The sequence below is a fragment of the Cokeromyces recurvatus genome (genome assembly GCF_025118155.1).
Source record: "Cokeromyces recurvatus strain NRRL 2243 chromosome Unknown BX663scaffold_5, whole genome shotgun sequence".
Classification (NCBI taxonomy): Eukaryota; Fungi; Mucoromycota; class Mucoromycetes; order Mucorales; family Mucoraceae; genus Cokeromyces; species Cokeromyces recurvatus.
Genome location: NW_026251391.1, coordinates 1,100,326 through 1,114,063, shown reverse-complemented (window position 1 = coordinate 1,114,063; position 13,738 = coordinate 1,100,326). Strand labels below are relative to the sequence as shown.

At 29.3% G+C, this 13,738-nt stretch overlaps 5 protein-coding genes across 5 annotated transcripts; 4 read left to right on the top strand and 1 right to left on the bottom strand.

Annotated features, from left to right (window-relative positions):
• The first annotated feature begins 4,253 nt into the window (after positions 1-4,253).
• On the top strand, positions 4,254-6,044 carry BX663DRAFT_500959 (aspartic peptidase domain-containing protein). The gene is made up of 3 exons (XM_051526411.1): positions 4,254-5,146; positions 5,219-5,413; positions 5,495-6,044. The coding sequence occupies exons 1-3, from the start codon at positions 4,345-4,347 to the stop codon at positions 5,833-5,835; spliced, it is 1,338 nt and encodes a 445-aa protein (XP_051385789.1). The 5' UTR covers positions 4,254-4,344; the 3' UTR covers positions 5,836-6,044.
• Positions 6,045-6,556: 512 nt separating this feature from the next.
• Positions 6,557-8,304, top strand: BX663DRAFT_500957 (ribosomal protein L30, ferredoxin-like fold domain-containing protein). The gene is made up of 3 exons (XM_051526410.1): positions 6,557-6,588; positions 7,201-7,312; positions 7,536-8,304. The coding sequence occupies exons 1-3, from the start codon at positions 6,578-6,580 to the stop codon at positions 8,160-8,162; spliced, it is 750 nt and encodes a 249-aa protein (XP_051385788.1). The 5' UTR covers positions 6,557-6,577; the 3' UTR covers positions 8,163-8,304.
• A 153-nt stretch (positions 8,305-8,457) lies between these two features.
• BX663DRAFT_500953 (transcription factor Opi1-domain-containing protein) lies at positions 8,458-10,154 on the bottom strand. The gene is made up of 4 exons (XM_051526409.1): positions 9,648-10,154; positions 9,406-9,586; positions 9,112-9,326; positions 8,458-9,046 (listed from the first exon to the last, which is right to left on the bottom strand). Exons 1-4 carry the CDS (start codon positions 10,116-10,118, stop codon positions 8,528-8,530), a joined length of 1,386 nt encoding a protein of 461 aa, XP_051385787.1. The 5' UTR covers positions 10,119-10,154; the 3' UTR covers positions 8,458-8,527.
• A 1,649-nt stretch (positions 10,155-11,803) lies between these two features.
• BX663DRAFT_468581 (Myc-type, basic helix-loop-helix domain-containing protein) lies at positions 11,804-12,411 on the top strand. The gene is made up of 2 exons (XM_051524094.1): positions 11,804-11,981; positions 12,047-12,411. The coding sequence occupies exons 1-2, from the start codon at positions 11,818-11,820 to the stop codon at positions 12,381-12,383; spliced, it is 501 nt and encodes a 166-aa protein (XP_051385786.1). The 5' UTR covers positions 11,804-11,817; the 3' UTR covers positions 12,384-12,411.
• A 57-nt stretch (positions 12,412-12,468) lies between these two features.
• BX663DRAFT_500947 (uncharacterized protein) lies at positions 12,469-13,718 on the top strand. The gene is made up of 3 exons (XM_051526408.1): positions 12,469-12,553; positions 12,640-12,692; positions 12,839-13,718. Exons 1-3 carry the CDS (start codon positions 12,482-12,484, stop codon positions 13,371-13,373), a joined length of 660 nt encoding a protein of 219 aa, XP_051385785.1. The 5' UTR covers positions 12,469-12,481; the 3' UTR covers positions 13,374-13,718.
• Positions 13,719-13,738: the final 20 nt, after the last annotated feature.

Genomic DNA, 13,738 nt, shown 5'->3' with positions numbered 1-13,738 from the left:
TGTTTCTTATGGATCGGTGTCCATTCTTTGTTAGTTATATTTTTTGCATTTCGCAACTGATCTAAAGGTGCCATCAAGGCTGCAGCATTAGGAATATGATCTCGTAAATAATTAACTAAACCTAAAAATTGCTGCATTTCTTGACCCGTTTGAGGTGTTTTCCATTCCTGAATATTAGATAGTTTTCTCGTATCTATCTTTTTTCCTTCACTAGACACTGTAAAACCCAACAGATTAATGCTTCTTTGAGCAAAATGACACTTCTCGATGTTTAAAATCAAGTTTACTTTATTTAATGTTTTTAGTACTTGTTTTACATGGATAATATGTTCTTCCATATTTTTCGAAAAGCAAACAAGATCATCAACAAAGAAGGCTACATTTTCATTATTCTCAAAGATGCGTGTCATGACTCTTTGATATACATTACTAAGGTATTTTATCCCAAAAGGACTACCTACAAACATGTATTGTACGCCATCAAAAGTAAATGCTGTTTTTTGTTGATCAGCATCATGAATTTTAAATCTATGGAAAGCACTCATGGCATCAAAGGTGCTGAAGACAGCGTTACCAGCTAACTTATGAAAAATATCAGGTATATGTGGTAGACTTTGCGCATCGTCATCAATAAGGATACGATTTAGAGCACGGGTGTCTAAACATACACGTTTATTTTCATCTGTTTTATTACCTTGGCTATCCTTTTTTGCAGCAAGTGTTAAAGGTAAGTTCCAAGAAGTATTAACAGGAGCTTTTTTTATTGTACCATTTGCTAACCATTCATTAATACTTTCACGCAATTTAGGCATTAATTTATAAGGTATTGGGTATTGTCTAATATTGACAATTTTATTAGGTGGTGTATTTAAATGTACAATTGATTCAGGAATTGTGCATAAATTTTTTACTAACTACAGATACTTCACTACCAGTATCAATTAAACCAATTGCTCTAATCTTTTGAATTAACAAGGGAGTATATAGAGAAAATGGATTATTAGTTAACAAGTTATTAAAATCTTGTTTTATACTGAAGATTTTTTTACCTTCTGTTTCATCCATGGCGTCGTCTAATAACTGATCGACGTCTTTTGCCCATTTAGATTTATTTAGATCTTTAGATGCTTTTATGGAACGAATTTTCATATTATTTTGTTTTTGTTCTTGTTTATCAGTTTCTTTAGGTCTTTTCTTGTGTTCCATAAATTCCTTGCATCTGTGACCTTTAAACCATGGCTTGTTACAGAATTTACAGTTTTCATATTTTTGCTTTTTATGGTTTTCATAAGATGGCTTACTTCTATTTGTAATTTCACGTTTGACAGAAGTGTTTTTAGAGCGTTTACCATTACCATTTATTTGATCTTCGTAGGAGCCTTTGTTGTTAACTTCTAAACCTACAACAAGATTCTCCACGTCATGGAATGATTTCACAGCAGAAAAGTAAGAAGAGCCATAAAGACTTGTTAAGCTTGTATTTATACCGATTTGTAGATAAGGTAACAAACCGTTTATATACATTCGTGCTAGCATCACATCATCCTTGGCTTGAGCTGCTTTGCAAATTTGGACGAAACTTTTGCCATAATCTATGACAGGCTCATGTGGGTACTGACGTAAGTTTGTTAATGCTCTAAACATTTCTGTAGCTCGTGCAGGCGATTCAAAATGATGCTTTATCTGTTCTTTGGCTTCTTCGTAGGTAATGTCTATTCTTTTTTCGATGGTTTCAGTATACCAATCAAAGTTCTCATTACCTATACACATAGCAAGACTATCCTTCCATTTACTGTGAATGTTTGCATTGCACATTCTGAAGACTCGTTCAAAATTGACAAAAAAGGAATCCACATTTTGGAAGGCATCTTTATCATTACCACTTTTACCATTATTATCATAGGACAATAATTTAAATTTTGGGAGCAGTTTTAATAAAGAATGGTCATTATTCTCGTAGGTGGTACTATATTTATCACCTTTGGGAATATTAACGATATAGTCTTTAGAATTATAATTATTATTATTATTATTATTATTAATATTGTATTTACTTTGATCTATTTCAGCTTTAGATGCAGTAGGTTGTTGATTTAGAGTTTTATGATATAGCTCTTTTATACGCACAAAGACTTGTTCAGCTTTGTTATGCTGTTCACGGATTTCATTGACTTGCTCTTCTGTAGTATTAGCATTTAATAAGAGTTCACTTTCTTTTACTCTTAATGCTTCAACTTTATCATAGGCAATTTTACATTTTTTGTATAAGCCAGTTATAGAGTCGAAAGTCATAGCTTTCTTCTTGACAATAGAAGGAGAAGGTTCAGAAACAGGATGCTTATTTGCGGTAGTAGAGGTACTTTTCTCATCATCCGTGTCCATCCTTTCATATGAAGGTAGACCCAGACGTAGGTTATCAGCTTCATTTATTGCTTCCTTGACACCATTCTTTACGTTCTGTCCCTTTGTGTCTTTAGGCTTGGTAGGGCCCATAGGAGTATAAGCAGTGTATACACCCTCAGTATCAAAAGTAGGAGTTGTTTTAGGATTAATCATGTTCGACCAGATAGCAGTTTGAATTCACAAAAAAAAAAAAAAGTTGTATAGTTAAGAATATAAAAAGACAAAATAAATCGTGAGACACAAGCACAAGTGAGAATAATTTTATTAGAAAACGCTACTATATACAGACTAATTTTAATATGAACTATCAACTGTTGGAGCATTTCAAACTAATCCGCTTATTTTTAGGGGATTTTAAATGTTTTTTTTTTTTTTTTTTTTTTTTTTTTTTTTTTTTTTATTTTAGCTTTCGTTCTTGCAATAGTTGATTTGGATGTTATTTTTAAGCAAAATCTTTTACGGAAATTTAGTCATGTTACTTGCAAAAGAACCTAATAAAAACCAGAATTGTTTGTTTTTAGCGTTCAAGTTATAGGAATTAGTTGGGTAAAAACAATAAATAATTAATAACTAAAATAAGAGTTTATGCCTGTTTACTTTTTATGTATTTCTCCCAATGCTTTATAAATAAATGTGTTACTATCTAAATACAAACTTTTATTTTATTCATTTTTAAGATAATGCTTTTTAAACAAGTACGCTATTATCATTAATAATTTTATCTAATCTAATCAAACATTTTCAGTAAAAATATATAAATCACAAACTACATTTATGTGTGATTAAGAATTTAAACCAACATTATTATTGAAGAATGCACATGTACATTTCTTGGTAATTGTGACTATGAAGGATATGAGTTTTTTTTTTTTTTTTTTTTTTTTTTTTTTTTTTTTTTTTCTTATTTTATCAAAGATATCAAGCATTCTTAATACTATAAATTAATAATATAGGTATTAGGATGGATATATACAATTGTCATTTAATTTCCAAATGATATGCACAAGTGCACTATTTTTCAGTTGTCAAAATAAATTATTGTTACTGTTTTGTTTAAACCTTAAATAAAAATAGATTAGATAAAACTGGAGAAAAAAGGTTTTTCTCCTCAAACCCGAAAATAATTTTCACTTACTTTGTAAAGAAAAAGAAATCATAGTAAAAGCAATTTTTTCGGAAATCTTTTCTAGTTTATAATAGAAAAAAAAAAAAAAAAAAAAAAAAAGAACAATATAAATCTGTATACACATAAATAGGAAGACCAACAAAAAAATTAATAAAATAAAATAAAAGGTGAGAAAATACGGTCTCAATAAATAGATAATTGAATTCTTATATTATTTTTGACTTTTTTTTTTTTTTTTTTTTATTAATTAGTCAATCATAAATTCATACTAATTTTGGAACAGAAAGAAAGAAAGAAAGAAAGAAAGAAAAAAAAAAGAAAGCTATAAGGATTGAACCCATAAACCACATAGAGAGAAAAGTATTTTATCATATTTAAAAAGAATGAAAAAAATAGGCCTTCCTAAAGTAACATAAAGTTAGAGAGAAAAAGAGGTATTTCTTCATTTGTGCAGTATATCAAACAATGATAAAAGGAAGAAAGGTTTATTATATTAGACAGTATGTGCCTTTTCTTTTTTTTTTTTTTTTTTTTTTTTTTTTTTTTTTAGTATATTTCAAACTCCAAATAATAATAATAAATAAAGAAAGACGTTATTGTCGGAATCTCTTCTTGACATACAGATGTTAATAATATTAAATTGTGTTATATATAGATATATTTATAAATATTTATTTCTTTTTTCTTCGCTCTCTCTCTCTCTCTTTTTTTTTTTTTTTTTTTTTTTTTTTTTTTTTTGAATTTGTTCCTATAAATTTAACTTTGATTCTATAGACGACTTCAACAATTAAGTGTATATATCTTCATTTTATTTAATGAAATCAACTTTATTTTATCTTGCAACACTTTTATTAACATCAGTTGCTACTGCCGATACAATCCAAAAAATCCCTTTATATTATAAACGATCCAGTAAACCCGATTATGCACTAGGCGAGGCCGAAAATTTACAAAATGGAATGCTAGGTGGCGTTGTTGAGATTGGTAACCCACCTCAAAAGCTTATCATGGCATTTGATACTTCCTCTGGATTTTCTTGGGTACGCGATATTCATTGTGACACTAAAGACTGTCGATGTCGTGAAGCATATAATCCTAGAAACTCAACGACATCTATCTCTACTGGTCGATCATTTGAAATGGATTATGGTAAAGGCATCGTTCGTACAACCCTCTATAAAGATACCTTTAGGTTTGCAGGATTAACTGTGAAGCATATGCCCTTTGGTGGTGCGTACGATATGAAACATTTTAATAAAGGATTTGATGGCTATCTTGGTCTCGGTAGAAATGTTGACCTTGATCCACCACATAAACATCATTCAAAGCGTGATCTTAGCGATTCTGGCTTTATTCCTAATGCTTATCAACAAAGTACTGGGTTAACAAGTGCACAGTTTGGTATGTACACTACTATTTCAAGTGGTAGTGGCTTCTCTGATTCTGGCTTCTCTGATTCTGGTTCTTCATCATCCAATTCTGGTCCTACATCATCTAATTCTGGCTCTGTGTCATCCAATTCTGGTTCATCCAGTTCTGGTTCATCCAATGTAACACCAGGTGGTTTTGGTGTTTTAAAGCGTTGTGTAAATCAGCCTGCTGGTTATCTTGTTATTGGTAATATAAACTAATTATGTCACTTATATTAAATACAACTAACCTAACTTATAATATATTTATATATATTAGGTGGTGTTGATTATAATGCTATCAAAGGAGATTTGTATTATGTCAACATTGACGATAAGAAATCTAAGACTGGTAGTTGGGAAGTTCCTGTAACAGCTTTCAAGTTCAAAAATGACCTTCGTTTCAATGTGAGTCATAACGCAAAGGCTGTTTTCAGTTCATCTACAGATGTTATTGGATTACCAAATAAGCAAGGTAAATTCTTAGAAGAAAGATACATAATTATGTTTATATCTCAAACATTGTTTTTTTTTTCTTTTTTTTTAATTATTTTAGCCGAGATATTTAGAAAGCATTGGTATGCTGAATACGATGAACCAGATAATACTTTTAAAATCCCTTGCTGCTTAATGGATCACCTCACTTCTCTCCAGATTACATTTGGTAATGTAAAAGCGACTGTTCCTCCTGGATATTGGAGTAGACCTCGTAAAGTGAACACTTGTTGCGAAATGTGCCGTACTCATATTGGTAAGAGTGACTCGGACACTGATTATGTCATTGGATCAGCTTTCACCAATGCTTTTTATACACAATTTGATATGAGCGACAATAAAATTGGCTTGGCTATTAAGAAGCATCAAGCTAATAATGGACTTAAACTATGTAAAGTTTAAAATAAAATCGCATGATATAAAAACAAAACCAATATAGGTATATATACACATATAAAAATCTATCTATTTCCACTCTCACTATAGATCATTAAAGATGCATACTTCCAATGTTGAAAGAGTTACATTATTTAATTCCTTTTGTTTTGTACTACTCAACTATTCTACAAAGATAACAATATATAATAATAATAAAAATATGTACTCTTCCCATAAAAAGTAAATTATTTATTATTTTTATTTGAAACAACTGAACATTCGAACTTGGAAATTTAATTAAGTCTAATAAAATAACGAAGATAAAATAGATGAGCTTATAAAAGTGTAAAATTACAGTAGGAGAAATATATACAAATATGCAAATATGCATCTACATACACATATACATATACATACACATATGCAAATATACATCTATATACACATACTATTTATATACAGCTATATACATATAATATACTAATGCTATCGACTTTAGTCATTGCTATAATAATATTTATCCGCTGTTGAACGATAATAGTTATTTTTATAAAATAAAATTAGAAGCAATAGTTTCTGTCTTATTACTTTTAGTTTAAGAAAATCTCTCAAATAGTTTGCTGACCAATCCAATAAATGTTTGTGGCTTTTAGCTGATGTAGAAAAAAAAAATTTTTTTTTTTTATTGTGTATATAATTTTTAAATCTTGTGGCTTTTTGTTTATTTATTTTTCTTTCATCTTTTCTTTATTATACGCATATTGAAATGGTTGCCTAGTAAGTTTCTTTTATTATTAAAAAAAAAAAAATAACCATTCAAGAGCGTTATTCTTTTCTTTTCTTTTTTTTTTTAAAAAAAACATATAAAGATGGGAAATAAGTATGCAATTGTAATTCTTTATTTTAAAACCTAAAAGAAAGATTCTTTTGTCTACTTTTTTTTTCTATCTTTTACAAAAAAAATGTTGACACTTCATCTCCATTTTACTGGAAATTGACACCTTCCTGGAGTTATGAAGGAGCTGAGGTTTAGTGTTTTTTTTTTCATTAGACCTTTAATATTATTATGTTCGTGTTTTACATTCAGGAACTTCTTTATTTTTTTCAAACAGTTCTTTCTGAATGACACGCAACTAAATTTGTATAGCTATTATCTATACATCACTTATATATATGTATAAGGATATGTAGCTTGCTTTTTTTTGTTTTTCTTCACTGAAAAAAAAAGAGAAGCAGGCTATTAAATTTATAGTCGTCAATTATACGCTTTTGTGGGAATTATTTTAACGACGTTTTTTTTTTGTTTAAAAAAAACAGTGTCACTTAGAATTATTCCATTAAGTGTGTGTATGTTTGTTTATTAACCTTTATAACTTTTTTTTATAATAGTAACATTCCTACAGTTAATGATGTTCTTATTCCTGAAACTCTTTTAAAGAAGAGAAAAACTATGGTTGCTTCTGAGGCTGCTACTGCTGCTCAAAAGACAGAACTTAGAAAGGCAAGTATTTATTCTTTTTTTTTAAAAAAAAATTAAAAGAATAGCAAATATGATGAATTGGGTCTACACCCATTTTATTTGGCTAGATTGCACTCGATGCTGCCTAAATTAGTTAACCATCTTTCGGGGCTGATTTTGTTTAATTCTTTTAAATTTTCTATTCTTTTTCTTTTTTTTTAGTATATAATAACTAACTTGTCTTTTTTTCGTTATTGATTAATAGGCCAAGGTAGCCAAGAGACGTGAAATCTTTAAGCGTGCCTCCAAATATCAAGCTGAATATAAGGCTGCTGAACGTAACGAAATTCGTCTTCGTCGTCAAGCTAAGGCTCAAGGTAATTATTATGTTCCTGCTCAAGAAAGACTTGTTTTCATTGTTCGTGTTCGAGGTATCAACAATATTGCACCCAAGCCTCGTAAAGTTCTTCAATTGTTGCGTCTCTTGCAAATTAATAATGGTGTCTTTGTTCGTCTTAATAAGGCTACCTCTGAAATGCTCCAATTGATCCAACCCTATGTTGCTTATGGTTATCCCAACATGAAGACCATCCGTCAATTGATTTACAAGCGTGGTTATGCTAAGGTAAATAAGCAACGTATCCCTATTCATGATAATTCTATTATCGAAAAGGCCCTTGGTAAGTACAACATCATTTGTGTTGAAGATCTTATCCATGAAATTGCCACTGTCGGTCCTCATTTTAAGGAAGCCTCCAACTTCCTTTGGCCCTTCAAGCTCTCTAATCCCAATAACATGTGGAGAGAACGCAAATTCCTCAACTTTATTGAAGGTGGTGATACTGGTAACCGTGAACAATTTATTAACAAATTGGTTCAATCTATGCTTTAAATTATTTTATCTGTAAATATACTCGCTTTATTTTTTTTTGTATGGTAATAAAATCATATTATTACTGTATAATGTATATATGTTATTATTTTTTTTTTTATAAATATCAATAAAATATGAATGTTATACAATTTAAGGAGTGAATCAAATTATAAGCTATTTTTATTCTTTTTTTCTTTTGTATAAATGTATAAAAAAAAAAAAAAAAAAAAAGACCATATAAAGAATGAATTAAAAGAATGGAATGCAAGAAAGAAAGAAAGAAAGAAAAAAGGAAAAAAAAAAAAAAAAAAAAGTCCAGTAAAGAGAGATATACTAAAATAAAATAAAAGGAATGAATGGTGTGTGTGTGTGTGGTATATAAATTAATTTAAATCCATTTGCTGTGGTTGAGTAGAAGAAACTCGATGTCCTGCAACACCAACAACACGAAGACGCTCCAACCATAATTCAGCACGTTCAATGGTATCAGAAAAAACATTAGATACAGAATGTATCATTTCAATCGATTCACCACCAAAATTCAATAATTTGATTGAAGTCTCTTGAACATTTGTGTTTACGGGCTTTATAGAGGGAGAGGTGGAAGGAGAAGTTGTGTTTGATGAAGTCGTACTATTATTTAAAATCGCCCAACGTGTTGGTAGTGCAAGAATAAATCCACGTACAGCTGCTTTAGCTTGCTCAGGTAATCCTGTACCAGCATATTTAGATATCACATCAACTACTTTACGAAGTGTATCCACTATTTCCTTTTTTATTTTTGTTAATGTCGAAGATGGGTTATTATCATAAGTCGTTACTTCCTTTGTAGTGTTGGATGTTAAAGAGACTAAAAAATCACGAAGTAAAGTCATCTGCTGATCAATATGTTGTGAAGCATACTAATAACATTTATAGTTGGGGTTAACTAAAATAATAAATATGTGTGCATAGAATGGGAATTTACCTGTAGCCAACTAAGACAATACTTTAAACATTTCATACTTTCTTCACTTATAACTGCAGCCGTTGTTCCTGCAGCAGAAGAAGCATGCATAACAATTTGATGCCATTTACTACGTACAAGGGGTTGTTGACGATATCTATAAGGCATAGCTTTTGTAATACCATGAGGTCTATGAGGAGATGTAGATCGGGAAGCATTACGAGATCGAGCTTTGTCTATTTTATTTTATTTTTCAAGTGTTAAACAAATAAATAAATAAATAAAAATATATTACTATTATCATTTTTTACTTACATTCTTCATTTTCTCTTCTTCTACGGATTCCTCCTTCTATATTATCATCAACTAATGTAGCTCTAGAAAGAGCAAAAGTAGCAGATCTTGCGTCATCATCATCTTCATCTTCCTCAGTATCCATATCTTCCTTTTTCATTTCTTCCTTTGGATTAACATAATGAGGATATTTTTCTCCTAACTATATTTACAAGTGTTTAATGAAAAAAAAAAAAGAAAAGAACTGAGTACTAATTTATTACCCTATCCAGTTGTTTGCAACCCCATTCATCAACTCCAGATAAAGCATGTTTACCAAACTTGTCATAAATAGGGGCTGCAAATGATTCAACCATTTCAGCACCATATTTCATGACAGAACTTGAATTCTTTGAATTTTCATAAGCCTTTAAAGCGCTGTTAACAATTGGAATATTAGAGACTCGATGGATAAAATTTGAAGATTGTCGCTGTTGACTATCTTCGTTCATAGTAGAGTCACTTGAAAATGATAATCGTTGTTCATTCATTGAGGAAGTAGTAGGTGTAGGTAAAGGTGAGCTAGGCGTGGTAGAAGGTGTTGAAATGGGTGGTAAATTAATAACATTTTTATGTTTTAATCTTGCCATATCACCTAATACTTCTGCTGCTAATTTTACATCTGGATCTTCTATATCGTTATTATGAACAAGTTGTGTAATTGACATAGGTGAAGTTTGACGTTGTTGCGTCATTTTTATTTAAGAAATTAGAAAAAAAAAAAAATAAAATAAAGAAAAGGAAAAGGGAAAAAATAAATAAATAAATATTTTTCTTTTTTTTTTTTCTTTATTTTTTTTTTTTTTTTTTGGGGAGAAATCAGAAAACAGGTATTAGCAGTGTCGTGATTTTTATTTGTTTATATTATTTTGAATATGTGTACATATTTTTGCACGTGAAAATAATACAATTTTTTACACTTAGAATTCAGATGATGTTAGTTTTTTTTTAGACGAATCAAAATTAAAATTTAAATAATACATTTACCTTTTTTAGACAGAACAAGGAAATTCAGACAGGAAAATGTTAGCTTTCGAACTTTTTATTATCTATAATAACCTAAATCTATAATGTTCATAATGAAAAAAAAAAAAAGTCAATCTAACAAGATGCTTAGATCCATCACTTCATCAACAATAATATGATCACTTCTTTATTGTATTCATATTAGATTCTCTTAACAAATGTACAAGTATATTATACGTAACAAAAAAGAAGAAATTTTAAAAAAAGTGAGATGCAATCGAATCAGAAAATATAAGTAGGTCATATATAACAGAGATGAGGTTAAAAGCTCTCCCTAATCCATTAAAATAGAAATGACGTGTGTGGATTGAAGAGAGCAGGCCACTCGCTCAACAATAAACACATAAATAAAGGAAATAAGAATCACAAAGAAAGTTTGCCAGAACAAAGTAATCAATACATTTAACTATTGGTTTTGACAAGCAGGGCCGATTTTATTATTCTTATCTTCAAAGAAACCAAAAGTAGAAGCTTGCCAAATTCTAAATGGGCAGAGAGAAAAAACCTCTTATAGTCCTTGGCTTTGGGATGTTTGAAAAAAAGACCTAGTAAAGCTCAAAGGCAACATATATGATATCACAGGTATGTTCTAGTGAACTCTTAAAAAAAAAAGAAAAGAGAGAGAAACAGTTGTAGACTTGATTGCTGCCATAATTGATGAATATAAAACGTCTAAAATATGCAATCAGTACAGTAACAACGACCCTTTAACACATTTTCATATGTCAAAAGATGGCATTTTTTTTTTTTGCTTTACAACTACCTGCAAGAGACGGTGACAAGGCTATGTCAACACGTCCAAAAAAAAATATGCTTTCTGTATGGAATGCAAGAGGACATTCTTCCATTCATAGAAGGAATTAAAATAGCATCTTTGATCACGATTCCCTTTTAGAATAAATAGTTTTTACAAGTATGATCTATAATTCATCCATAAAAACTGTATCTCTCAAGAAACCTAATAAGGTTTTATCATCATTTTTGACCTGATTAAGGTAATTCATCATATCTCTCAAGCATGGTTTCACATGGTAGAAAATAAATCCCTATAGACATCCTTAAGCACACTTGATTACCCCATACAATTTTTTGTATTATTCTCCTTATGCAGAGTAAAAGTTACTTGAAAATAAAGATAGTAAAGGTTTCATGTTCTATGAGAATATAACGAGTGTTTTATTATTATATTTTGTTTTGTTTTTTTTGAATTCAAATTTTTTAACAGATACATTATTTACAGTATTCACTTTTCTTCATTTAGCCCATGATCCGTATCACAAGGTTATACACATAAATCCCCTTTTATAAAAACACCTAAAGATGCATTCTAACACTTTTATTTTCTTTTCTATTATTATTAATAACAATATGCAACAGTATGATGTATCATCATCACAACATAATACGGCATCTCTGAATACTAAACATGTATCTAATATGGATAACATAATGATAAATTCAGCTCAACAGCAGACTTATCATACTAGTCCTCTTGATAGCTTAGAGGAAGAAGAAGACGTTGCTCAAAGAAAGTAATATTATATACATATCTACTAAATAAATGAATAAAAGTAACTCAATAGCCACTATTGTATAGTATACAAATGATGTTTGAAAAGAAAAAATATCGAAGAGAGTCACACAATGCAATTGAGAGAAGAAGAAGAGATGATATTAATGAACGTATCAATGATCTACTATTTCTTTTACCGAATAATAATCAAGACCTGAAATTAAGCAAAGGTACAATTTTAAAGAAATCCGTCGATCATATCCACTCTTTACACGATAATTTAAGACTACAACAACAAAGAATCAAAGAGCTTGAAGCGTTAATAGAAATGCATCAACAACAAAGTATAATGTCAAATGTAATTAACCTAACCTCAATTGCAGATTCTTCCTTACTAAATAAAAGACTAAATTATAAATAAGTCGTTCCTTGAAATATGTAAATAAAATATATAATATGTAATATATTCATATAGCTTTTTTTTTTTTCCTTTCATTCATTCTTTACAAATATAAAATAATGGCTGGACTCTTTTCAATACTATTATCAATAACTATGGTGATAGGCCCTATTGTGGGCTATATCGACCAAGTAATAATAATTACAATAAAAATGCTTTAATTAAATGTTATAAACATTAATATTTACATGTAAAAGTATTTTTAATTAGACGAAAGCAATCAAGTGCTGGTTTCAATATTATAACTTGTGCTATCCTTCTTTTCGCAAAGTAAATATATCATACATATTACATGTCTTTTATTTAAATTAATTTAAATGTATATAGTATTCTTCGAATCTTTTTTTGGTAAAAATAACTATTATTATTTAAATGAATACAATGTGTATATGTATTGAATATAATATAATACATAGGTTAGGAAAACGATTTGAAGTAACACTACTTTTACAGTCTATTGCAATTATTTTGGCAATGTTAGTGTTATTAGAAATTGTAATACGCTATAAACATGATTCCAGTTTTGCAGTTCTTTATAATGAATTGCATCACTCATTTTCTTCACTTGAAGAAGAAGAAGAAGAAGAATGGTTAATAGGACAAGAGGAAGAAAGACAATCCAATTCTATCAGCAAATCTTGTTGGCGTATGCCATTTTGGAACTGGGATCATTATTTGGATTACATCAATTGCTTATTAGTCTTTACTACATTAATTGCACTCCTTTATTTATTATTACGTCGATATTCAACTTTTATTGAAATTTTGGGATTTCTTAGTTTAGGTATTGAGTCTACACTTCCACTTCCTCAGTGTATTTCAAATTTTAAGCGTAAATCGACTTCAGGATTCAGTTTATTAGTCTTATTAACTTGGGTAAATACGAGTTCGATATACAAACACTATCATGTATTATTCAAACTTTTTTTTTTTCTTCTTCTCTTCTCTTAGTTTCTGGGTGATGGGTTTAAGTTGTTTTATTTCATTTTCAATAAATCACCACTCCAGTTTATTATTTGTGGTGCAATACAACTTACCATTGATACATTAATTGTGTTTGAATTTATCCTTTTTTCGTCATTTGTCAAAAGTAGACTTAGTAAAGAAAATTGGATCAATAGAACAGGCAATAATAATGAATGTAAGTTATTATTTTATATACGCATGTTACTTGATATCCATTTTTATTTTGTAGTAGAATACGTTGAAGCCTAAAAAAAACAAAAGACAGAACAAGTTGTAAATATGTTACAAAAAATAAACCTTGTTTTTGTGTGTGTGTGTGTGTATGTGGGTAGATTATTTAAAAAAAAAAA

Bases quoted from the DNA above. Each gene is read 5' to 3' on its own strand.
- BX663DRAFT_468581 (XM_051524094.1), top strand. From the start codon at position 11,818: ATGCAACAGTATGATGTATCATCATCACAACATAATACGGCATCTCTG. The intron at 11,982-12,046 runs GTAATATTATAT...ACTATTGTATAG, and splicing joins GAAGACGTTGCTCAAAGAAA to TATACAAATGATGTTTGAAA.
- BX663DRAFT_500957 (XM_051526410.1), top strand. The intron at 7,313-7,535 runs GCAAGTATTTAT...ATTGATTAATAG, and splicing joins AAAAGACAGAACTTAGAAAG to GCCAAGGTAGCCAAGAGACG.
- BX663DRAFT_500947 (XM_051526408.1), top strand. From the start codon at position 12,482: ATGGCTGGACTCTTTTCAATACTATTATCAATAACTATGGTGATAGGC. The intron at 12,554-12,639 runs GTAATAATAATT...ATTAGACGAAAG, and splicing joins TTGTGGGCTATATCGACCAA to CAATCAAGTGCTGGTTTCAA. The intron at 12,693-12,838 runs GTAAATATATCA...TATAATACATAG, and splicing joins GCTATCCTTCTTTTCGCAAA to GTTAGGAAAACGATTTGAAG.
- BX663DRAFT_500953 (XM_051526409.1), bottom strand. From the start codon at position 10,118: ATGACGCAACAACGTCAAACTTCACCTATGTCAATTACACAACTTGTT. The intron at 9,587-9,647 runs GTAATAAATTAG...TTGTAAATATAG, and splicing joins GTTGCAAACAACTGGATAGG to TTAGGAGAAAAATATCCTCA. The intron at 9,327-9,405 runs GTAAGTAAAAAA...AAAATAAAATAG, and splicing joins AAGAAGAGAAAATGAAGAAT to ACAAAGCTCGATCTCGTAAT.
- BX663DRAFT_500959 (XM_051526411.1), top strand. From the start codon at position 4,345: ATGAAATCAACTTTATTTTATCTTGCAACACTTTTATTAACATCAGTT. The intron at 5,147-5,218 runs GTAATATAAACT...TATATATATTAG, and splicing joins TGCTGGTTATCTTGTTATTG to GTGGTGTTGATTATAATGCT. The intron at 5,414-5,494 runs GTAAATTCTTAG...TAATTATTTTAG, and splicing joins TGGATTACCAAATAAGCAAG to CCGAGATATTTAGAAAGCAT.